This window comes from Primulina eburnea, chromosome 3 (assembly GCF_022965805.1).
Source record: "Primulina eburnea isolate SZY01 chromosome 3, ASM2296580v1, whole genome shotgun sequence".
In the NCBI taxonomy this organism is placed as follows: domain Eukaryota; kingdom Viridiplantae; phylum Streptophyta; class Magnoliopsida; order Lamiales; family Gesneriaceae; genus Primulina; species Primulina eburnea.
In genome coordinates this window covers 1028179-1051915 of record NC_133103.1, presented here as the reverse complement: position 1 = coordinate 1051915, position 23737 = coordinate 1028179, and the positions used below count along the sequence as shown (strand labels likewise).

Below are 23737 nucleotides of genomic sequence, written 5' to 3'. Positions count from 1 at the left end.
TTTAATGAAAAGACACTGCCTAGTTCTGGTATGTGTCGAAAAGATTTCAAGTACAATTGAATGTGTCGACACATGTTATATCGTCGGTTCCGTGACTTTTAATAAGGGCGATATTTACGTACTATTTAATTTGAAGTGTTAGATTGACATAATTCAAATATTTGGTATATGTAGATTCACAACAGTTTGTCTGTCATTACTTCACATTTTCTAAACTTCCCAAGCTGGGAAATAAATACATCGGCGCTCTATTCTAGATTTTTTTTATGAATTAATTTCTTTAAATATATGTTTATAACGATATCGCTTAATTTGTTAGTTTCGTGTGTGTATCTGTATATATTTACACACGATTTATTTGTCTATAATGAAAATCAATATGATAACATTTTTCCACTATATTTTTTCTTCCAAATTGCTATAGCACGTTAATTTTTTTTATACATAAGTTGTTTGATAAAATATAATCTACATTTTAGCTAATAAAAATAATAATTTATTAAGATGTTCCGGATATTTTTCAATGGGCCTTTTCTTAAAATTGAATTATCGTGTTTCTTCTCATGAATAAAATGATATACTAAATTTATATATTCTTTTATAAATTCTAAGAAAATATAATTTGTTTTAAACAAAATTTCATAATATCATTAAGATTTCATACACATCTTAACATGAAATAAAACATATTATATATTCTCCAATATATATTGAATATTTAAAAAAATATCAGCAAAAAGATATATCGAATTTAGTATTCACTCACACAAGTAATCCATTCGAATACTTAAAGAAAGAACTGATACATTCACACATGGAGATACAATATAACCCACAATTATACACACCGAATTAAAAAAGAAAAAGAAAAAGCAAGCACGGACACATTATAGGACAATATATAATCTCCTCCAACATCATACTCAATTCGGGCCTGGGTTGTGGCCGTCGAGAGTCCCTTGACGGCCACTCGCTTGCGGCGGAGCTGCAGCATTAGTACTCACCGGAACAGCTGAATCATACTGATCAGAGTGGCCGCCAGGTGCCGCAGTATCCGACAGCGGAACAGTGTCCCCTGTGAGATTCTGACCGCCTTGTTTCACCGGCGCCGCACCAACGGCGGCGTGGGGGGCATGTTGCCCTTGCTGCTTTCCCTGCGAATGCTGGGCCGCATTCCCAGCCTTGTCTTCATGCTTCTTCATATTGGCTTCAGCTTCCTTGGCTTTCTTCTGCTCCTTAGCCACTTCTTTGTCTTCCTTCGTACTTGCCGCTGTTTTATCCACCTATATCGCACGTTTTACGACAAAATGTTCCATCATTTGTAAACAGATCATTCGCTACCATGTTCGAAAAATTTTAAGCCGAAAACGAATTCTAATAAAAAACCATATAACCCTTCTGATCGAGCTCATATTCAAATAAAAACTAATTTAATTTAAGTCGAATTCAAATCGTTGATTATTTTCATCATATTAACCTCGATTCAAATAAAACTAAATTAAATCAAATTCGAACATTAATTTTTTCTTGTATACATCTATCAAGTTCATTTTCAACCCCGAAAATATAAAAATTACATTCTATACCAAAACTCGCTTCAAATAGGCATTACAAATTAAATTTCTTTCACACATGAGTAAATTATCATTGTACATATACCTTTCCTTCAGCTTTGGCTTTCAGGACGTCAACATGCTCCTTTGCAGAAGCTGCAGCATCATTCACCTTTTGTTTCGCAGACTGCATCTTTCTTAAATCTTAATTAATTTGCTTGAATATCAGCTTCTTCTCGTTGTGCAGTAGTTTGATGATGTATACGTATATATAGTGTCATAGATAGATGGAATAACCACATTATATTATATCAGAAAGATGTTTGCTAAAATTTATTGTCCAATACGTAAGATGGCATAGGTGGAAGCATAAATGTGGTTCCCTGCCTCGTGTCATTCAAGCAGTGATAGATTAAACAACAGTATGCCACATTTCATGTACATAAATTGCATATAATATAAAGTTGATGGCCTGCACAATTGTAACAAATATGTGGAAGAGGCTGGAACCATGTGTAAGTAATCATTGCTTTTAACAAAAGAATAAGGTGAGGTGTACTTTGAATTTAAATATAATTTTGTTATGATTGAGATTTGTTCTTCAAAAGTTAATTAAAAAAAAAGATTATATTATGTTAAGATTGGAATTTGGATCTAACTCAACTCCAAAAATTAGCTCAAAAGAGTAAGATTATCTAAGTCTATATATGCAACTCTCAAGTTATTTATCCAACCAATGTTAGACAATTAACACACCTACTCATATCCAAGAATGAACATATGGAGAGTGAAGTTTACAAATGACCCAATTATAGGCAGAACGAGTGGCTAACTATAAGTAATCAAACACAAAACGGTAGGATCTGAGCTCTGATATTATGTTAAGATTGGGACTTGCACCTAACTCAATCTCAAAAACTAGCTTAAGAGAGGGGGATTATCCAAGTCTATATATACAACTCTCAGAAATTTTATCTAACCGATACAGGATAAGCGGACAACTAACAAATTCTGACGCATAATTTTTGGATAAAGAGATTAAAATTTCAAAAAAAAAAAATAGGGAGGAGGTGTAAAACATCAGATTAGATATATAAAAAGGTATCATCTATAGTAAAAAAATTTAAATTGACAACCTATGTCCAATAGAATAATAAGATATAAATTAGAAAATTTTGTTTGCACCAATTTCCCAACGGATCATAATTTGGGTTAAAGTTTATAATTCGGCACAAGAACCTAGGTTAAATAAAATTAAGAAAAGAGGTCAATGTCTTAAATTTTGCATATTAAGGCAACCACACGCATATGTCATGTTATAATGAATTCCATTCCGTATAAATTTGCATAATATAATGCTTTATGGGGAAAGTTCATTACTAAATTAATGCGCGCGCAACAAATATGTTTGTTTTACACATATTATTCATCAGAGAGTAATTTATAATTATATTCTAAATTAAATTCAAGTATAATATTAAAATATTTATATTTTTTAATCTAACACAGTATACCATTCAATTATGTATATATAATCTAATTGTAGTTGAAATTGATATATATAATAGTGGATGGTATTTAATTTATTGAAAAATATGTTAGAACAATATTTAAAAAAAAACATAAAATTTTTATCTTAAATTAGACATCCGCCTAGCTAGACGACTGGCGGAACATCGGGAAAAAGACCTCTCCTCTTACGCTTCTTATAGTCTTCAAGAGTTCGGCATCTTTCTTCATTAATCAACCTTTTTATTTTATCAGTATGTAGAAACATCGTTTTTCTAAAAATCGAGATGTTGGACAACTGACGCCTAGATGAAGCTAAAATTGAAGGTTCGAAATATATGATATAGTGTAATATGAGCTGAAGGCTCCAAATATATGAATTGTTTATTTTTGTTTTCATATTGAAATATACTTCTAATTTCACAATTTTGACTTTATCTAATCTTTATAATATTTTTGAAAAACTGAATTATATAAAAACTAATGATGTATTGTTATTATTCTTTTTGAATTATGTATATGTTTATTATTAAATCAAAATGAATGATATGAAGTGATTGTTAGAACCAGTAAAAATATAATAATAATTAATTTTAAAATCATTAATTGGACTTAATAAGATTAAACTATATATAAATATTATTTTATACAAAATAAATTTGCCAAGAACTTACTAAATAAAATTATTTAAAAATTCATACTTTATTTAAATTTTTTGTTCATATTTAATTTTTAAGTCAAATTATTCATTAATGTGTCATTGAATTACTCTATCGAAATATTTGATATAATTAAATTTTTATGTTTTTTTTATTTTTAATAGTAATATACTTTTAAATCAATTAGTTGATTATTTTAAAAATAATATATAATTATTATTTTCATTACTTTGTCCTAATTAATTAATTCAATAAAACAAAATAAGAGAAACAAAGAAATAATAATAATAATTTGATAACACACAATCCGGTGACGTCTTAGGTACACGTTATTGTACGATGTTTCTCTTCCCACATTAAGGGATCCTCCTCTCCCATACATTCACACACGGAGACACAATATATATAACCCACAATTACACACTCCGAATTGAAAAAGAAAAAGAAAAAGCAAGCACGGATACATCATAGGACAATATATAATCTCCTCCAACATCGTACTCAATTCGGGACTGGGTGGTGGCCGTCGAGAGTCCCTTGCGGCGAAGCTGCAGCATTATAATTAAGTACTCACCGGACCAGCTGAATCATACTGATCAGAGCGACGGCGGAACGGTGTCCCCTGTGAGATGCTGACCGCCTTGTTTCACCGGCGCCGCACCAACGGCGGCATGGGGGGCATGTTGCCCTTGCTGCTTTCCCTGCAAATGCTGGGCCGCATTCCCAGCCTCGTCTTCATGCTTCTTCGTATTGGCTTCAGCTTCCTTGGCTTTCTTCTGCTCCTCAGCCACTTCTTTGTCTTCCTTCGTACCTGCCGCTGTTTTATCCACCTATATCGCACGTTTTACAAATTCAAATAATAAACTATAACTCTTCTTTATTTTTGAATCGAGCTCGTATTTAAATAAAAATAATTAAAGTCGAACTCAAACATTGATTATTTTCATCATATTGACTTCATTTCAAATAAAACTAATTTAAATCCAATTCGTAAAACTAATTTAAATTGAATTCGATCATTAATTTTTTCTTATATACATCTATCCAGTTCATTTCAATCCCGAAAAATTCATTTGAAAAAATATAAAAATTAACCATTCTATACGGCTATACCAAAACGTAACTCGCTTCAAATAGGGCATTACAAATTAAATTTCTTTCACACATAAGAACATTATTATATTACATATACCTGTCCTTCAACTTTGGCTTTCGCAGAAGCAGCAGCATCACTCACCTTTTGTTTCCCAGACTGCATCTTTCTTAAATCTTAATTAATTTGCTTGAATATCAGTTTCTTCTCGTTGTGCAGCAGTTTGATGATGGGCACGTATATATAGTTTCATAGATGGTGGATGGAATAACCACATTATATTATATCAAAAAGATTTTTGCTAAAATTTATTATCCAATACGTAAGATGATATAGGTGGAAGCATAAATGTGGTTCCCTGCCTCCTGACAGTAGGCCACATTCATGTACATATAAAATATGCATATAATATTAAATGGATGGCCTGCAAAATGGTAACAAATATGTGGAAGAGGCTGGAACCATGTGTAATCATTGTTTTTCACAAAAGAATAAGGTTAGGTGTAATTCGTATTTACATCGAAATTCATGTAAGACGATCTCACGGATCAATTTTGTGAAACTCATATTTATATGAGTCATCCAAAAAAAATATTACATTTTTATATTAAATATATTAATTCTTATTATAAATATAAACATAATTGATCCGTCTCTCGAATAAAAATCCATAAGACCGTCTTATGAAAGCCATACTCTTGCATTTAAGTATAATTTAGGCGCATAATGTTTGGATAAAGAGATACAAATTTTTTTTAGAAAAGAGAGGAAGTGTTTAACATCAGATTAGATATATAAAAGGATTATCATCTATAGTATAAAAATTTAAATTGGCAACCTATGGGAGGGTTATTTGTTCACTACATGGGAGGGTTATTTAAATTTAAAAATAGCTTCCAGTAGAGTATTTGTTCACTACATGGGAGAGTTATTTTTTTTAAAAAAGTTTGACCAAGTCTATTTTCCCAAATATCCCGATAATTTGGGTTAAAGTTTACCATTCGGCACAAGAACCTAGGTTAAATAAAATTAAGAAAAGAAGTCAATGTCTTAAATTTTGCACATTAAGGAAACCACACGCATATGTCATGTTATAATGAATTCCATTCCGTATAAAATTGCATAATATAATGCTTTATTGGGAGAGTTCATTACTAAATTAATGCGCGCGCAATAAAATATGTTTTTGCATATTATTCATCAGAGAGTAATTTATAATTATATTCTAAATTAATAGATTCAAGTATAATATATATTAAAATATTTATATTTTTTCATACAATATACCATTCTATTATTCTCTTGCTCTATTTTGTTTTTTTAAATTCATATTTTCAAAATTAAAGTTAATTCTCTTACTAATATATTATTTACTTACTATTTTCCACAATCATAGTATGACCCAATTTAAATATAATCAATTTAATAATATATCTTTTTTAAATAAAAAATCAAAATAATTATAAAAAACTGTACAAACATACTCCATCACTGATTATCCTATCATTCTCCCTTCAAGAAAACTATGTCCTAATTACTTTTAAAATATCTGATAACATCATGAAGAAATCATTCTCCATCACTAATTCTTCTATTAAATTAGGCCTCCGCGACTGGCGAAACATCGGGAAAAAGACCTCTTCTCTTACCCTCACACTTTTTTAGAGTCTTCAAGAATTCGGCATCTATGTTCCTTCGTTAATCAATCTTTTTATTTTATCAACACCTAGAAACATCGTCTTTCTAAAAATCGGGATGGTGGACAACGCTATTCGACGCCTAGACGATGCTAAACGCTGTCTTTTATAACATTGTTTAGCTTAGCCCCCTAATATAAAATCTTGGCTACCATGTGAATTATTAGAATGATTACCCCCGAAATTTTAAAATTCTCAATAGGGCTCGGCTCCCCTTCACTTGCGGCGTCTCGATTTATTTTCATGTAATACCTGAGATAAAAAGATCTTTGAGTATAAATTTACTCTGCATTAAATCACCTATATCGAATATCGAACATTGAGGTTTACTGAATTTTATAAGAGTAAGATAAAATGTCAACACTGTCACACTCATTGGGCAAAAAGGTGAAGTCCCTCCTCCAATACCTTGTCTTGTGTAGAAGAGCCAAATCACGGTGATGAACCATCGTTTAGGTGGGAGGTTCAATTCATCCAAGGGAACGCTCTCCACGGGACTCGACCCTTGGTTATTGTCTCAAGTCTACCACCCGAATACAAAATCGACTATGCCGCGGGCAACACTGTTACATTCATACAAACCATAAAACCCACAAATCAACAGTCAAATTAAATATAGCAACCAATGAAAACATAAAAAGAAAGAAAGAAAAAGAGCAACACGTTTATTACATGTACAACATAGATCTTCCGCCTATGTTACTCTCATTTCAGGCCCATGTGGTGGTGGTGTCCTCCAAGAGGTTTATGGGTCGGAGCTGCAACATTTCATCGGTGGAACAGTCGCTCCAATTGCGTTATGATGACCATAGCCTTGCTTTCCTTGTAATTTATCGGCCGCATGCTGAGCCTTAGCTTCGTGCAGCCTCGTGTTGGCTTCAGCTTCCTTCGCTTTCCTCCGTTCTTTAGCAATCTTTTTCCCTTCCTTCGTCCTTGCGGTAGACATCTCTGTCTACAAGGTATATTACAAATTTCGATAAACCCCACAATATGGGGATAAAGATAATATATCTTGGTGTATCTCGACTCATTGCAATATTTTCGGGTAATTTTAACTTTAAAAATAACATAATTTTGGTCAAGTATTAAACTTTTTCTCAACTCATTAACTTTAAATGAAATATTCCTATAATATTTGTTACCATTTCACTTATAATAATTATTTTGTCCCATAAATTATTTATTTACATAAATTTATCAAAATTTGGTTTTATTGTTCTTATTAAAGTTCTTATCAAACTTTGAGATCTACTGAATTTTAATATTTCAACACTGATACGTTCACGCACAAAACCCACAAATCTAACAACAGTCACTAGCAACCAATGGAAAAAAAATGAAAAGACAAAGAGCAACACTTTCATATGTACATGATAGATCTTCCGCTATATTACACTCATTTCAGGCCCATGTGACGGTGGTGGCGGTGTCCTCCAAAAGGTTTGTGGGTCGGAGCTGCAACATTCGCCGGCGGAACAGTCGCACCCATTGGGTTATGATGACCATATCCAGGAGCCGCTGTATTCGCCGTTGGGCCAGTGGCATCCGTGGGATAATAGTTGCCTGTTGGATTATGATGACCATAGCCAGGAGCCGCAGCATTGGCACCAGTGGGGTAATGATGGCCTGTTGGGTTATGATGACCATAGCCAGGAGCCGCAGCGTTCCCCGTTGGGGCGGCGGAACCTGCGGGGTATTGGTTACCATAGCCAGGAGCCGCCGCGTTCCCCGTTGGGCCGGCGGAACCTGCGGGGTATTGATTACCATAACCAGGAGCCGCGGCGTTCGGCGTACCTGGGCCGTTGTGATGACGACCGAAAAGCCCCTGTTGCTTACCTTGCAATTTCTCGGCCGCATGCTGAGCCTTGGCTTCGTGCAGCCTCATGTTGGCTTCAGCTTCCTTCGCTTTCCTCCGTTCTTTAGCAATCACTTTCCCTTCCTTCGTCCTTGCGGTAGATAACTCCGCCTGCAATATTACGAAATTTTCAGTAAACCCCACGAGATTTGCAGATTAAGTGACGGAAAAATTTTAAAAAAAGTTGTCATTTAAATCACGCCTGATCCGCCCCCAAGCCCCATTAAAGGCCTTTCTTAACCACATCTCTCGGTCGAATAGGCGTTTGGTTCAAGTGTTTTCAAAACAGCAAGTGAAACCATAAAATAAATATCCCAACCAAACATACAACTTCTAAACTTCCACAACATATAGAGTCCAAATTGAACACCCATGTCTCCTTTCTTAACAAACATTTAAAAACAGCTTTGCTGAGTAAAATGTACACATCTGTTGAAATTGATCACATTTTTAAGCTAAGATGTACCTTCTCTTCAGCTTTGGCTTTAAGGACGTCAATATGCTCTTGGGCAGCTGCGGCAGCGTCACTCACCTTCTGTTTCACGGCTTGCATCTTTCCTTCGCTACAAGTTTATGCTACTAATTTCTCGTCAAATAATTGTTTCGATGAGGTTTAAATGCTGTATACATGTAGATTGTATATATAGTTTCAGAGATCGACGAGATAACATATAAAGATTCCAATATATCTTTTTTGAATTTATTATTGGACACGTAGGGAGCATATCTGCCACGCTCTGCCTCGTGTCATTGAGAAGAGCGGTGTTAAGGGTATTATGCCACACATGCAGGTGTTGCAATGAATTATGCAAATGTCGGCTGACCAACAATTTTTACAACGAAAATAAGGTGCGGCGTCCTTTGCCGTTGGATTAAAGGTTCACGTTTAGCCTGCGCATACTTATTTGGGCGGATAAAGATAATCTGTCTTCGGCAAATTATACGGACTCAATAATGGATTTCGCGCAAAATAAAATGCGACAACTCATTACTTAATTAGTATACCAATATACGTTTTAAATATGTATATATGCTATGAATGGATTAAAAAATAAAAGAAAATATTTGAAATAAACTTGTGTTATAATAACTCAAAAAAGCTAATTAGGAATTTGAAACTCGTTCTCAAGTAGATTTACTCATGGATATATTCTTATAAATTTGAATTTCTTAATAATATTGCTTTCTTTAAAAGAACTTAAAAGTCATCAAAACTATGAATTGAATACACCCCACTTCGTATTTTCCAAAATTTAAAGATAGTCTTTTTGTCCAAATATAATAGACGATTAGTCAAATATATATAAAATAACTTATTATTCACTCAAAAAATATATAATAATTGATTCCACTGAAAAAATTGAATAATTGCGTAAACTAGGTAAAAAGATTGACGATTGCTCAACTCATAAAAATAATCTAACGTCTCACTAACTCGCTGCGATGGTACCAATTTATTTTCTCGGGATCCCCTCAGCAGTCCAATATTACTTGTAGTGTTCATATTCTTGATTCGAGAAGAAATTGGTTCCCACTCACCACCAATCATATGCTTACTCGTAATGGGAATATTTGACCACAAAGTAGACGAGATTTATATTAAACAATCATATTCCATTGGCCAAAATACGAGCTCTAACCAGACATGGATGCTAATGGGGAGCATGAATTATCTCCTTACACCACCAATTAACTGTAGAGATGTGAGGTTTGAAACAGTAGTAATCCGCCTGTAATGGTGTGTGACACATTCAATGATGTCATTCCAATAAATAATGCTCGGAGTATGATATAAAACCAGAATGATGAGTTGGGGCACTGACACCTGAAGATCCAAGTACAAATTTCACTAAACTTGAATTCCCAATGGAAAATGGAGATCCCATCTCTGCAAAATTCGAGGTGAGAGTCATCGAGAAAACCATAGTAAAGGCTCCTGATTCCGCTCCAAATACTCATACCATCCCCCTATCGAATCTTGATCTCTTATCAGGCCGTTTCCCTGTAACATACATCTACTTTTACCAAAAACCTGTCCACGTTGTTCATTCGATAGCAGACACCCTTAAATCCTCCTTAACCCAATGTCTCGCCCATTTCTACCCATTTTCCGGTCGTGTCATTCAGAACCCGAAATCCCACGAGCCCGAGATAATATGTGATAATACTGGAGTTCTTATTTTAGAGGCAGAAGCAACCATTCCTTTAAGAGAATTCAACTTCCATGATCTTAACCAGTCTATTCCAGGGAAGCTAGTTTCGATGGATTATTCTTTTCCGGTACAAGTTCAGATCACGAATTACGCCTGTGGAGGAGTTTCGCTTACTTTTACATTCGATCATGCACTAGGAGATGCTAGTTCGTTCGCCAAGTTCCTTGTTACGTGGTCTGAAATTTCCATGAAAAAACCAGTTTCTTGTATCGCAGATCACAGTAGACATCTTCGTCCACGGTTCCCTCCCAGCTATGATCCATCGTTGGATGATGAATTTGTCACTTGTACGATTGAAGAAATACGTAATATGCCAACTATCAGTACACTTGTCAAACATCTGTATTATGTAGATGCATCGAGTATTGAAAGATTGCAAAAACTGGCAAGTATTAATGGGATGAAACGAACCAAGATTGAGGCTTTTTCGGCATATATTTGGAAGATAATGGCAAAAGTTATCAGAAATGAATATAAGAGTTGCAAGGTGGGATGGCTAGTCGACGGAAGGACTCGAATTTCCAAGAGTAAAGATCCTATGTTGGATTACATAGGTAATGTGCTATCCATAGCTTTTGGAGAATCAAATTTAACAGATTTGAGACAAGGGTCTGTTGCGGATGTGGCAGATATTGTTCACAAAGCGATTTATTCGGTAGCGAATGAAGAACATTTCAGAAATTTGATTGATTGGATAGAGTTACACAGGCCTGGATTGATGCTGTCAAAGAACGTACTTGGTCTAGGTGGACCTGCGCTTGTTGTATCATCAGGAAGAAGGTTTCCTGTGTCTGAATTGGATTTCGGATTCGGAAGTCCTTTTCTTGGAACGGTTTTTTCTACCATAGAAAGGCTTGGAGTTGGGTATATAAACCAAAGGGAAAGTGCCAAGGGAGATGGATCTTGGATTCTATCGACAATCCTATGGCCAGAGATGGTCGAAGCGCTTAAATCTGACCCTGACTCTATATTTCAGCCGATGAATCTTAACCATCTCCAACTCTAATGGTTATTGACAGATATAACCATATAGGACAAGATTGTATTTATGTAGTTTCTTGTTCATATTGCGTTTGACTACTATCAATTGAAAAATGAAATGTAGTACATATCTATAAATAGAAAATGGATCTTTCAAGGGTACATACAAAATGTTTCATTTTTTATACAAAGGAACAATCTCTCATATGCCATTGCCATTTTTCTTGCAGTAAACATTGAAGTTGCATAGTCTAAGCAAGCCTTTCCTCTTTGTGCTAACCTCTTTGAACCTTCTGCTACTGCCAATTCCAGTGCCTCGTATAACGACTCCACGTTTGGTGAGAACATGAAGCCAAATTCATCATTAACAACAATGGTCCCTTTAATACTAGGAAATCTCGATGCCATAACCGGCTTCCCGCTCATCATAGCCTCCATCAGAGTAAGATCAAGCCCTTGTGGCCTAAGTGTGGGATTGACAAAAACATCAATAGCATTATAAAAAGCTCGTAATTCGACAGGATTAATCGATCCGAGAACTTTAACCTGAGAGCCCAATTCTCTGTATCTTTGTAGCCATGGCCCTGAACCAGCTACGATTAAGTAGACATCAGGGTACTTGATCTTTAGCTTAGAGAAAGCCTCGTGGAGTAGTGGATGGCCTTTATCTTTCACTAATCTCCCTGCTATACCAAGAACAAGGCTGACATTTTGTGGGATGCCAATCTTGGATCTAAGTACAAGTCCTAATCTGAAATCTTTGTGAAAATCTTTCTCATCGACTCCATTAACAATTACATGAACCCTCTTGCTAGGGATTTGGTACACATCTCTAAGCATTTCGCCACAACTATCACTTATAGCTACATGGTGTGCATAGTTTTTGAAGAATCGAATTTCATTCAAAACTTTCGGTATCATGCCTTGCAGACTTTCATTGAAGGCAGGGGAGATTGGCTCATCCGGCTTTCTTGCCAAATCTTGGTAGATGCTGGATTCGACACTCTCCAAAGCGATACCATGCCACGAGACTGCGAGGTTCGGAACCTGTTTCGCCAACCAAAAGGGAAGCGACACGCTTTCGGAATGGACAACATCAAACGGTGCGCTTCGGTTCACCTCTTCGAAAATTTCCCATGCTTTGTTGTACCTCCATTTGTCCGCTTCGCCCTCGTGCCAATGCACGATAGGCAACGATGGGTGCCGACTCCCCTCAGACCGGACTTTCTCTTGTCTTGTGATTGGAACAACCCCATCAGCCGGTGGGGAAGTGAACACATGCACCTGATGCCCACGAAGAGCCAGAGCTGTATGAAGTGTCTGGGCATGGCGTTCCATGCCTCCAGGATTGGCACTAGTAGGCCATTTCCTAGAGAAAACCGCAATCTTAAGTGTCATCGGTGGTGGGTTTTCGTCGATGAACCTGAGCCGGTTCCACGAGAATTCGGCGTCCCTAACGTTGCCAGACCATGTTTCCTTGCTAGCAGAAAGGCTAGTGCAAGTAAGAGTGGATGGCGTGTGGAGGAGCAAAATAGCTGGGACGGTGAAAACTAGGATGAAGAATAGAGTAATAGCAAGATTTGATTGCAGGTTGAGTAATGGCTTCTTTGGCTTGGTTGGGGCCATAGATGAAATGGAGTTGAAGTTTAAATTGTTCTTGATTTGATGACACAAAAGTGAGTGGAAGTATGAGTTGGATGCCCTTTTTCTGGAAAAAGTTTGGTACACAATGAAGCTAAGTGCAAATTTATCATGACTTGTTAGTGCATTTCTCACGCCCCTTAACAAGGACTCACACGAGGCGTCTACTATATGAAGTCGTCCCCACAAATTTCGAAAAATCTATACCAAAAATTATACACAAAACGGTAAAAGTTATAATAATAAAAAAATTACTCCGATCCCATGATACAAGTTGACTAGGCTTCATATGAATTGGGCGCCGTGCAAGGCAGGTTTTGCGGTGGGATCTGGTGCCGGATTATGTATTATTACATATTAGGGTATTCAATTAAATACTCAAAGTCAACCAAAAGACATTTCAAATTTCTATGTGCAACTTCTGACTTGGAGATTCCATTGTTTGCTGGCCTTGTTTTGGGCTCATCATGTTGGGCCAACAGGCACATAGTTTGGCCCAATTAGTTATGTAATGGGTTAACAGTCGCTTTTTTTTTTTAAACATTTTTAATTGAGTATATGAATTCAAATTAAAAATATGTGAATCCAGTGGACGATGTATTGAATATTTTATTACATTAGAACATACGATGAGTGTTATTTTAAGTATAACATAAACTCAATCCTATATTTTATTTTATTTAAATATACACAATTCAGGACATATTAAAAATGAGTAGGTCTCATGTGAGACCGTCTCACGGATATCAATCTGTGAGACGGGTCAACCCTACCCATATTCACCACAAAAAGTAGTACTCTTAGCATAAAAAGCAATACTATTTCATGGATTACCCAAATAAAGATCCGTCTCACAAAATTTGACCCGTGAGACCGTCTCACACAAGTTTTTGCCATTAAAAATTTAAAATGTGTATTGGGCTCGTTTTCTATATACAACCAAAAGGAAATAAACAGGGAGAATTTGTAAAAAAACTATAAGAAAATTTGAAATTTATACAAATTCTCGTACTTATAACTATTATAAAGATCAATTTATTGTAAAGATGGACAAATAGAGCATAAATATTTATTATTTTTTGGTGTATAAAATCTTTCATATCCAGCATATCTAAATTTATAAGGCAATAAATCAATGCAAAATCTTAACACGATTCAAATATTTTAATCATGTCTAAATACATATTAATAAGATTAATTATTCACTTTCTCAATAACATCCACAATAACAAATTTGTAACACGATGAATTTGACATATTTTAAGTATTTAACATTATTTAAGAAACTAAAATACAAATCATGCACGTGTTTGGAATATATTTAAATTATTGGGAATAAAACAGTTGTAAACTAATAAATATTTGCATGGCCTATACGGGTGTGGTATTTGTCCAATACAACCAACGCACAACTAAGGCTTATATATATACACTTAATATTCCTATGTATATTATATACATATAAAACTTACGCTAAACGAAAAATTATAAAATAGAGTCTGAGAATAATCAGAGATTTATTTGTAGTCAGTTCTGCATGGAAGAGCTTCCATTGCCACCTTCTCCGAGGGCAAGATGTTGCCTTTGGCAATCGTCGAAGACGAAGAAAGTTGATTTTGAAAGTGGAAAGCGTCGTCTGATATCTGAGAAAAATGCATATTATGGAGATTATGGAATGGAGGATAGCATTTATGGAGAAGATGGGATTTTCCCAATGAAAGAGCAGAAAAGATTGATGAAAGAAGCCATGAAAGAGCAAGAGAAATCTACCAAATTAAGTAAGGGTTTGAAGTTCTTCCTATTGACAGAAAAAGGGAATTAAGTAGTGAGAAATTAACAGATACAGAAGCATTTTCTAATTCCAAAAAATAATAACCATAAGTTTTTATTTCTGAATTGTTTCTTATTTGATTTACATGATCGCTGGTTAATTCTTTTAATGCAATTTTAATTTAGTGGAATTGTTTTCTATGGTTTTACGGGAATAATAGTCTGATTTGGATTTGTAGGTTGAATACATAAGAGAAATAACATGCGTAGGTTGAATATTATTTCTCTTATGTATTTGGCTAATTCATTCATTTTTTTTTTTTTACTTCGATTTTAATTTATATGAGATATGCCTCAGAGCCTAGAAGAGAATAGGGTAAGAATAATCCTTCATTACATGAACAATTTTTTCCCCAAAATTCGTGTAAATCAGTATGTTAATTTTAGACTTGGATTTGTATCTCCTGACAACTTAAGATTTTCAACAGAAGTTAATACATGCAAAATATATTTTTAGAACACCGCGAATTAATTCGTACATCTTGCACAATTCATATGTCCAGCATCGATAAATTGAGTGTGAAAAGTGAAAATACGAAGCTTTCTTTCACTTTGAAGAAGCATTTGTTTTTAGAGATATGTATGGTCAACGCAATCTCCTTTGATATCTTCTGCATCATAAATCACATATTTCATATATATCTGAAATTGCTAAAGGTAGATACTGCATTGTAAGTAGAGAAATTGTTTGCTAGGGTTTTGGATTTGCCCTGTCTCGGTCATGACTACGATTATAAAATATAAATAAAGTAATTTAAAATAAAATCTCAAAGAAATCAGATGCTAATATTTTTTTAAAGAAAGTTGTAGATTAAATTTGCAGTAAAAAGGAATGGTATCTTATATTGAAAATCAATTTATGATAAGTATGAAAAATGCTGAGAATTAACGAGATAAACAGGTGGCCGGCCATAAAAGAAAAACCTTTGGTAATTTGCTTTTGTTGACTGTGTTAAGATATACCTGTATCACAAAATTAAGATTTTTGTTAAATTCAATAAATTATGCCTTTTCTTAATTTGATAGTGCATGCTTGTATGCCACAAATTGAGGCTTTACTATCATAACCAATAAATTCTATTTTTTTGGTGGCAATATATTATAATTTTGTTAAAATTTTCTTAGTACAAAATAAAAAAATTATATCGTTCATAAAATTATTAATGAAACAAACACATTCTACATGTATTCTGCAGAAAAGTCATTCATTCTTCTCTTGTACTGTCGATCGACATCATTATTTCTAATAAAAATCAAGCAGCTGGAGAAGTGCATTTGTTGCAAAGTGCTCTCGTATCGTGAGTTCATATATAGCACCAAAATTGCAATAATGAACGGCACTTATATGAAAAAGAAAATTTTATATATTCTGTAATTCTGATAATTGATCACAAATTATAACATCTTGATATGAATATGGAGAACTCCCCATCTAGTACAGTACTACCCATTTGATGTGAGACCTTAATGCATTCATGGGATCTTGATGTTAATTCATACGAATTAAAGTAATATATAAGGTGATTAAAGCTTCACTTGAACATCCACAACAATATATATGGATTTCCCAGCGATGCTTCATATATTGAAACTACTTACGGAACCAACTTTTCATCTGGATTAAAGATTTCAGCCGCGGGTGAAGCTCGAGGAAATTTTTTGACTTGGTTTGATATCTACTCTCCATAAAAAAAACACAGTCCTCCTTTGGCGCAATCACCAATCACCATTTCCTCTAATGCATGCAGTTGCGGCCTCCAATAGATATTTCACGAATTATTCCATTTCGGACTGGGTATCGGGAAAAGTTGCATCTTCACGGTCTTAAGCTGAGACGGAGCTTCCGACCTTTCCTGGGATAGGAGGAAGCCGAAGACAGTGCACTTCGTTGAAGGTGAATGAACGGAAAAAGGGCAGTGTCATTGTTTTGATTCTTGGAGATGTTGGTTTTTGTGTTAGCACATATATATATCGAAATTTGATAACGTGGATAAAAAAAGTTTCAAGAGGTAAATATATATAGGGCATAAATTATATTTTTCTTTATATATATTGCATGATTAATTTTTATTTGTAAACTGAACTTTCAGTTATTTATAACAAATGACTCGTTTCACCTATCGCCTTAGACCCCGTGAACAACAAGTACGACTCCGTTTTGAACCTGCTCTCTCTTATAATGGGGGATCCCCGTTGCACCGGATATCATGCGTGGTAGCAAAAATAAAATGTTTGGTGTCACCTGATGCAGTGGCAAAACCTCTCTCAGTACATGAGATGTTTGGATTCATCCCAAGTCAATGTAGAAAAAAAAATCACCCCATGTGATTGAAAAAAGTAATGTCTAAATTAGCATACTAAGATTTAATACCCATTCAGAGTGGACTGGGCAAAGACACTTAAAACAGTCATTCCTAAGCCCAAGTTCATCTGGGTTTGGGGATTACCTTAAAAAAAAATGAATTAAAAGAAGTAGTTCTTGTCATATTTGATATTTGACCATACATAGATGTCATAACCCAAAAATAATTAGGTGTCGAACAAAATCCTTCCCAAGTAGCATAAAACATTCCAGTTCTGGTAATTAAATAAAATTTTACACCATTTTCATAAAAGTTAAACAAAGGCCGGGAATTTGAAATCTGGTGCATAAAAAAACGTAGAGAAAAAAAAAATCAAAAATTAATGCCTCAAACTTAAAATTTGGGATCAAACACATCAGTGTCGAATGGAGATTGATCTCAGAGTGAAAATTCTTACAAACTGATCGTTGCTCATGACATATCATCACTAACGATATACGCAAACCGAATGATGAGATATCATGAACACGATCGGATTGTAGTAACTCGTATTTAACTAGCTCTCCGAAACGATGGGGCGGAATGGTGAATGGCGGAGTCGGAGCATTGTCTTTACCCACCATATCACATTCTTTTTAAATATATATATATATATAGTTGGCATTGTTGCATGTTAGCCTTGCGGAAGGTCTTTATATAGATAGGGATGGTATAAGACTAGCAACGGCATTGCGCTTCGTCAAAGATATTGGATTTTGTAAATTAAATGTGGCTGAGAATACCAAGATTTGGTCGCATTCAAATGAAAAGTGAGATAATTATAATTTCCCTTTCTTATTTTAGATATAATATCATAATAATAAAAAGAAAGGTGGCAAATCTTATTTTATTTATTAATATTTATTACAAAGGATTTTGTGCATGCCTCACCCGGTGTAAAACATCAGATTCAAATTATATCCGGGATACACAAACTTGATATATATATGTTCTAGCTAGGGTTTGTTAGACCTCGAATAATTTAAACGGGGTGTTATTGTTGGAGTGAGTTTCATGTGAGACCGTCTCACATATCTTAATTTGTGATATGGGTCAACCCTACCAATATTCACAATAAAAAGTAATATTTTTTCATGGATGATCCAAATAATAGATCAGTCTCACAAATACGACTCGTGAAACCGTTTCACACAAGCTTTTGCCTTATTGTTAATATAAAAAAATAATTCTAATTTAATCAATAATATATAGTCAATCGGTATTGAGAAAAAAAAAGGGCTAAAATATTTTTCTTGTACAAAAACTCTTATATATATTTCTTTTTCATTCGTTGAGAAGCTCATTCTAGTATTATTCGATGTCGTTTACTCTTACTCCAATTTTGTTGAATCTGAATTTTTGTATTACTCTTTGATTTATCGTGAATTTTTATTTTTTATTAATGTTGTTGTTGTTGTTGTTATAACTACATGATATCTTATAATAAGACCATTTTTATTGGTTATTATAATTTGAAAATCAATAGAAAAAAATAATGCTTATATAAATGTCAGTATTTTAAAATCCATCAAATTTCTATCTTGATAATAATCTATGACAAAAACTTGTGTCAGACGGTCTCACGGGTCGTATTTGTGAGACAGATCTCTTATTTGGGTTATCCATGGAAAAATATTACTTTTTATTGTGAATATCGACAAGGTTGACCCGTCTCACATATTAAGATCCGTGAGACGGTTTCACATGAGATTCACTCATAATCTATACCAGATGACCAAGCATATTACATGTGCCCAGTGCGCCAAATATTTTTATTTTGAAAAGCCAAATATTTTTGTTATAAGTTTTTAAAAAAAAAAAAATCATAAAACAAGAGTTGGAATTTGGCAGCAGTTTTAATACGAGAATATATTGCAATTACAAAAAATAAAGGTAACTAGAGAAAATTATATATTACAATTACAAAAAATAAAGGCAGCTGGAGAAAATTATTTATCGACAAAGATGACTAAAATTAAATATATTTTTTTAACATCATGTTAAGAATTTGGGTGACATATAAAATCATCCAACTCCAGAAAGATGAGGATTCGATTATATTAAAATTTTAATTCGAGTTGAAAAGTTGTCTTCTGTCGTTTAGCCGATCCAGCCAACTCCTTTAATTGACCTCTTCCACATGCAAACATTTATTTGATTATTAAATGCACAATATTTTTATTGAGCACAAAAAAAAAACACAGATATTTTTTTTTTCAAAGGAAGGCCATCCACACATTGGAATAATAATAAATTTACTTAAATTCGATTATATAAACTAAAAACTAATTTTTTTTTTGTTGCACATATATTAATGCTACGAAATTGATAAAAGATTTAAAAAATATTGTCCTTGCTTAAAAAATTATTAAAAAATAGATGGATATTTTGCATTTATCCTCGCAAACATCGACCAAATTCAAGAACGGTGATATAAAAAATTAAAACCTGCATTATTTGTGTTTGTTTACATTCTATCAAACTATAAATTGATTATTTGAAAAATGTAGTAACCAAGAAAAGGAAAACAAAAAAAAAAACCTATACGAAAAGGTTATCTTTACCCAAATTAACAAAATTAATATTTATTTTCTCCGATTTCTGCATAAAATAACGAACAAAAAACTCCTTACTTGGTTTGAATTTCTCGATGGCTCGATCTAGGCAAGATATGAATCGCCACACCTTGTAAACCAGACGGAGCATCCACCACCCATAGCATGGCCGGCGAAGCTGACACGTCCACCACCACGATTCCGCCGCCATCAGCACGGAGCACACACACTTTCCCCCGTGCCGCCGCGATTTGCTGAGCCCCTTCGAGCATTTCATTTTCCAACACCTCCGCCCACGAGTCCCTGAATTGATCGTACCTTTTCAATGATCCTTTCGATTCATCCACCAAGTATATCGTCTCCTCCTCCATCGCCGCCGCCGGACCCCGCCATCCGGCCAGCATCCCTTCCGGCATATCCTCCCAAGAATCCTTTTCAACGTCGTATATTGTACCATCCTTGGCCGCGTCTCCTTTCACGTTCACCATGCATAATTTTCCTCTCCATCCAACGGCCTCGATCGCCTCGCGACTGAACTTTCCATCTTTAAGATTCCTCATCTTTTCCCATCTCCATTCATGTTTCTCGCACTGATAATCGATGTACCACTTGTCCACAGACCTCGCAACGTCCGTGTTGTAGTGGGACCCGATCCCACTGGCAACAAAAACGGCAGCTCGTGATGCTCCGGCAACGCACCATCGACGAGGCTTGGGAAGTGAGGGACCGTGTGCCCACTGTTTCGTGAGGGGATCGAATATTAGGGGTTTGGATAAAGCAGGCTGGAGTTGATCAGCAGTGGCAGCTAGAAGGATGAGTTTGCCGGAGACGGAGACTGATTGGATGGGAAGCTTGCGTGAAATAAAGGAAGGGTGTCGCAAGAGGAAGCGAAAATCCAATCCAGATGGAGGCGGAGGCAAGTGTTGCCAGTCACACGAGATGGGATCGAAGGAGCAGAACTGTAGGGAACTTGGATCCCCCGGTTGCGGTTCTGTTGATTCGAAGAGAGCGTAGAGAGAAAGAAATGAAGGAAAGGTTGGAGAGTAGATGAGGTGCCTCCAAGAATGGCAAACGGAGTAGAGAGTAGAAGGTGGAACAAGAGAAAGACAGAGTTGAGATAGGTGATCGGGGAGACCAGGCAGCAGAGCCTGCTGCTGGCTGTGATGCTCTATCTTCTCCGCCATCGGCAGGTGGAGTTTAGGCCTTTTGGCGGTGGATCTGCCGGCGGAAGTGGTGGTCGGTAGGTCCAGAATTGTGGTAGAAAATAGAGTTCTCATCTGAGGTGAGAGAAGAGGGCCAGTTGAGTTGGGAGTAGCTTTAAAGAGGAAGTCGGGTGGTTTGTGTGGGTTATTTTTCATGTTACTTATATAGTTTTTATCTATACAGAATTTAACTCATGCGAGACGAGTTAGGAGGAATGACTATAATTTGTATGAGTAAATAACTGTGATTTATCATTCAATATACGTGTCGATATTAAGAAGACAATAACATTACTCGTATAGATATCATCTATTGAAACTTTTTTTTTTTTAGATGATATGATATATTTCAAAATGGGGCCAGAAACTAGGGTTGGTCTTGTTGGGGAAAACCCATAAACCGCAGAATCCATCATGCTAAATCATTAAGAATTTGACTGAAAACTTAAGCGGAAGCGTACCTGAAGCCATAATTCTGAATTGTTTAGAACGTGTCTTGATCTTCCAGATCTACGCGCTCTTTCCTTGAGAGAATCCTTTAGTTTTCTCTTCAGAACTATTTTCTTAATGGGGGGAGAGAATAGTGAAAGTGACAACGCGAGATCTGGGGACCATGACCCTTATTTATAGATAATATCTTCTGATATTTCCGTTTTAACCCATCATAAAAACAGAAATTACACTTATGTCTCTACACGTTAAAGGCCCACAACCCATTAGATACATTAAAGCCCAATAACCCGAAACATTAATTGATCACTTTATTTTGGGCTTAACTTAATAGACAACCCACACACATAATTATTCACATATAAGCCCATATAAATAAAATTGATCTAACAATCTCCCACTTGGGCTATATGTGCAACCTTATAATTATGTTTGTGAAAATAACCTTATGAGCTCAAAATTGTTGTCATTCCGAAGTGTATCTATAACCAATCTGGTCCATCAATCACATCAACATAGGATCAAAGCAGTCTTCGCTACACTCAAGGTAACTCGACCCATCAATGGTCACATATGCCAACACAACTGAATGACATGGATCATGAAGTGGATGTGTAGCATGGAAATTTCATGCAATGTGACCGTAACATGTCTATTTCCAACTGGTCCTCCCTTTAACCTTATTGAGATCAAACTTTAAATCATAATCAGAGTGTGACTTAACTTGAAATTTATTTCTGCAGAAAATAAATTTACATAACTGTAACTGAAAATGTCTACAACTGAAAAAGGCATTTAAAATAACAAACTCCCAATAAAACTGAATTTCCTCAATTGACATAACACCCATACTAGCAGTGTGCTCATGAAACTGTTTGGGTGGTAGTCCCTTAGTAAGCGGATCCGCAACCATGGAGTTTGTACCGATATGCTCAATAGACAACTTTCCACTCTGAATTCTTTCTTTAACAACCAGAAACTTGATGTCAATATGTTTTGACTTCGTCGAGCTCCTGTTGTTATTGGAATACATAACTGCTGATTTATTGTCACAATATAATCTTAGTGGCTTTTCAATGCCATCAACAATGCGCAGTCCCGTGACAAAATTTTGCAGCCATATTCCGTGATTGGATGCCTCATAACACGCTACAAACTCAGCTGCCATGGTGGAAGAGGCTATAAGTGACTGTTTAGCACTCTTCCAGGAAATGGCACCTCCAGCAAGGAGATAGATGTAGCCCGACGTAGATTTCATACTATCTTGGCATCCAGCAAAATCGGAGTCAGTATACCCAATGATCTCAAGCTGATCCAACCTCCGATATATGAGCATGTAATCTTTTGTTCTCTGTAAGTACCGTAATACCCTTTTGACTGCTTTCCAATGTTCTACTCCTGGATTACTTAAATATCGTCCCAACATTCCTGTCACGTACGCAATATCTAGACGTGTACAAACCTGAGCATACATCAGACTCCCCACTACAGATGCATAGGGAACCTTCTGCATTTCTTTTTCCTCAAAATCATTCTTTGGGCATTGTTTGAGACTAAATTTGTCTCCTTTAGCTACAGGGGTATCTGTTGGTTTACAATCTTGCATCCCATATCGCTTGAGAACTTTCTCGATATAGCCTTTCTGAGATAATCCAAGAATACCCCGAGAACGATCCCGATGTATCTGAATACCCAGTACAAAAGATGCATTACCAAGATCTTTCATCTCAAAATTCTTAGCTAGAAATCTCTTGGTTTCATGCAACAACTCTATATCGTTGCTAGCGAGCAGAATGTCATCAACATATAAAACCAGAAAAATATGTTTACTCCCACTGAACTTATGGTACACACAATCATCGACCAAATTCATCTCAAAGCCAAACGAGATGATCACTTGATGAAATTTGAAATACCATTGTCGCGATGCCTGCTTGAGCCCATAGATGGATTTCTTTAATTTGCAAACCATATTATTTGTGTCTTTGGACACAAAATTTTCTGGCTGCACCATATAAATCGTTTCATCAATGTCACCATTTAGAAACGCAGTCTTTACATCCATCTGATGAAGCTCAAGATCGAAATGCGCCACCAAAGCCATTATAATCCTTAAAGAGTCTTTCGAAGAAACCGGAGAGAAAGTCTCTTTATAAT

At 35.3% G+C, this 23737-nt stretch overlaps 6 protein-coding genes across 7 annotated transcripts; 1 reads left to right on the top strand and 5 right to left on the bottom strand.

Moving 5' to 3' along the window:
• Positions 1-743: 743 nt before the first annotated feature.
• LOC140825101 (uncharacterized) lies at positions 744-1883 on the bottom strand. Of its 2 annotated transcripts, XM_073186639.1 has the most exons (3): positions 1660-1834; positions 1248-1283; positions 744-1217 (listed from the first exon to the last, which is right to left on the bottom strand). In XM_073186639.1, the coding sequence occupies exons 1-3, from the start codon at positions 1744-1746 to the stop codon at positions 924-926; spliced, it is 417 nt and encodes a 138-aa protein (XP_073042740.1). In that variant the 5' UTR covers positions 1747-1834; the 3' UTR covers positions 744-923. The 2 variants fall into 2 exon arrangements, with proteins under 2 accessions (XP_073042740.1, XP_073042739.1); XM_073186638.1 differs by having other exon boundaries at positions 744-1283; positions 1660-1883.
• A 2115-nt stretch (positions 1884-3998) lies between these two features.
• On the bottom strand, positions 3999-5066 carry LOC140827962 (uncharacterized). Its single transcript, XM_073190928.1, has 2 exons — positions 4914-5066; positions 3999-4551 (listed from the first exon to the last, which is right to left on the bottom strand). Exons 1-2 carry the CDS (start codon positions 4977-4979, stop codon positions 4318-4320), a joined length of 300 nt encoding a protein of 99 aa, XP_073047029.1. The 5' UTR covers positions 4980-5066; the 3' UTR covers positions 3999-4317.
• A 2697-nt stretch (positions 5067-7763) lies between these two features.
• LOC140827961 (uncharacterized) lies at positions 7764-9008 on the bottom strand. Its single transcript, XM_073190927.1, has 2 exons — positions 8833-9008; positions 7764-8477 (listed from the first exon to the last, which is right to left on the bottom strand). Exons 1-2 carry the CDS (start codon positions 8917-8919, stop codon positions 7908-7910), a joined length of 657 nt encoding a protein of 218 aa, XP_073047028.1. The 5' UTR covers positions 8920-9008; the 3' UTR covers positions 7764-7907.
• Positions 9009-10089: 1081 nt separating this feature from the next.
• LOC140825100 (coniferyl alcohol acyltransferase) lies at positions 10090-11588 on the top strand. Its single transcript, XM_073186637.1, has one exon. The coding sequence runs from the start codon at positions 10233-10235 to the stop codon at positions 11583-11585; it is 1353 nt and encodes a 450-aa protein (XP_073042738.1). The 5' UTR covers positions 10090-10232; the 3' UTR covers positions 11586-11588.
• Positions 11589-11694: 106 nt separating this feature from the next.
• LOC140825098 (uncharacterized) lies at positions 11695-13367 on the bottom strand. Its single transcript, XM_073186636.1, has one exon. It carries the CDS (start codon positions 13184-13186, stop codon positions 11714-11716), a length of 1473 nt encoding a protein of 490 aa, XP_073042737.1. The 5' UTR covers positions 13187-13367; the 3' UTR covers positions 11695-11713.
• A 6438-nt stretch (positions 13368-19805) lies between these two features.
• On the bottom strand, positions 19806-21301 carry LOC140825097 (F-box/kelch-repeat protein SKIP25-like). The gene has a single exon (XM_073186635.1). It carries the CDS (start codon positions 21284-21286, stop codon positions 20003-20005), a length of 1284 nt encoding a protein of 427 aa, XP_073042736.1. The 5' UTR covers positions 21287-21301; the 3' UTR covers positions 19806-20002.
• Between the last annotated feature and the right edge of the window lie 2436 nt (positions 21302-23737).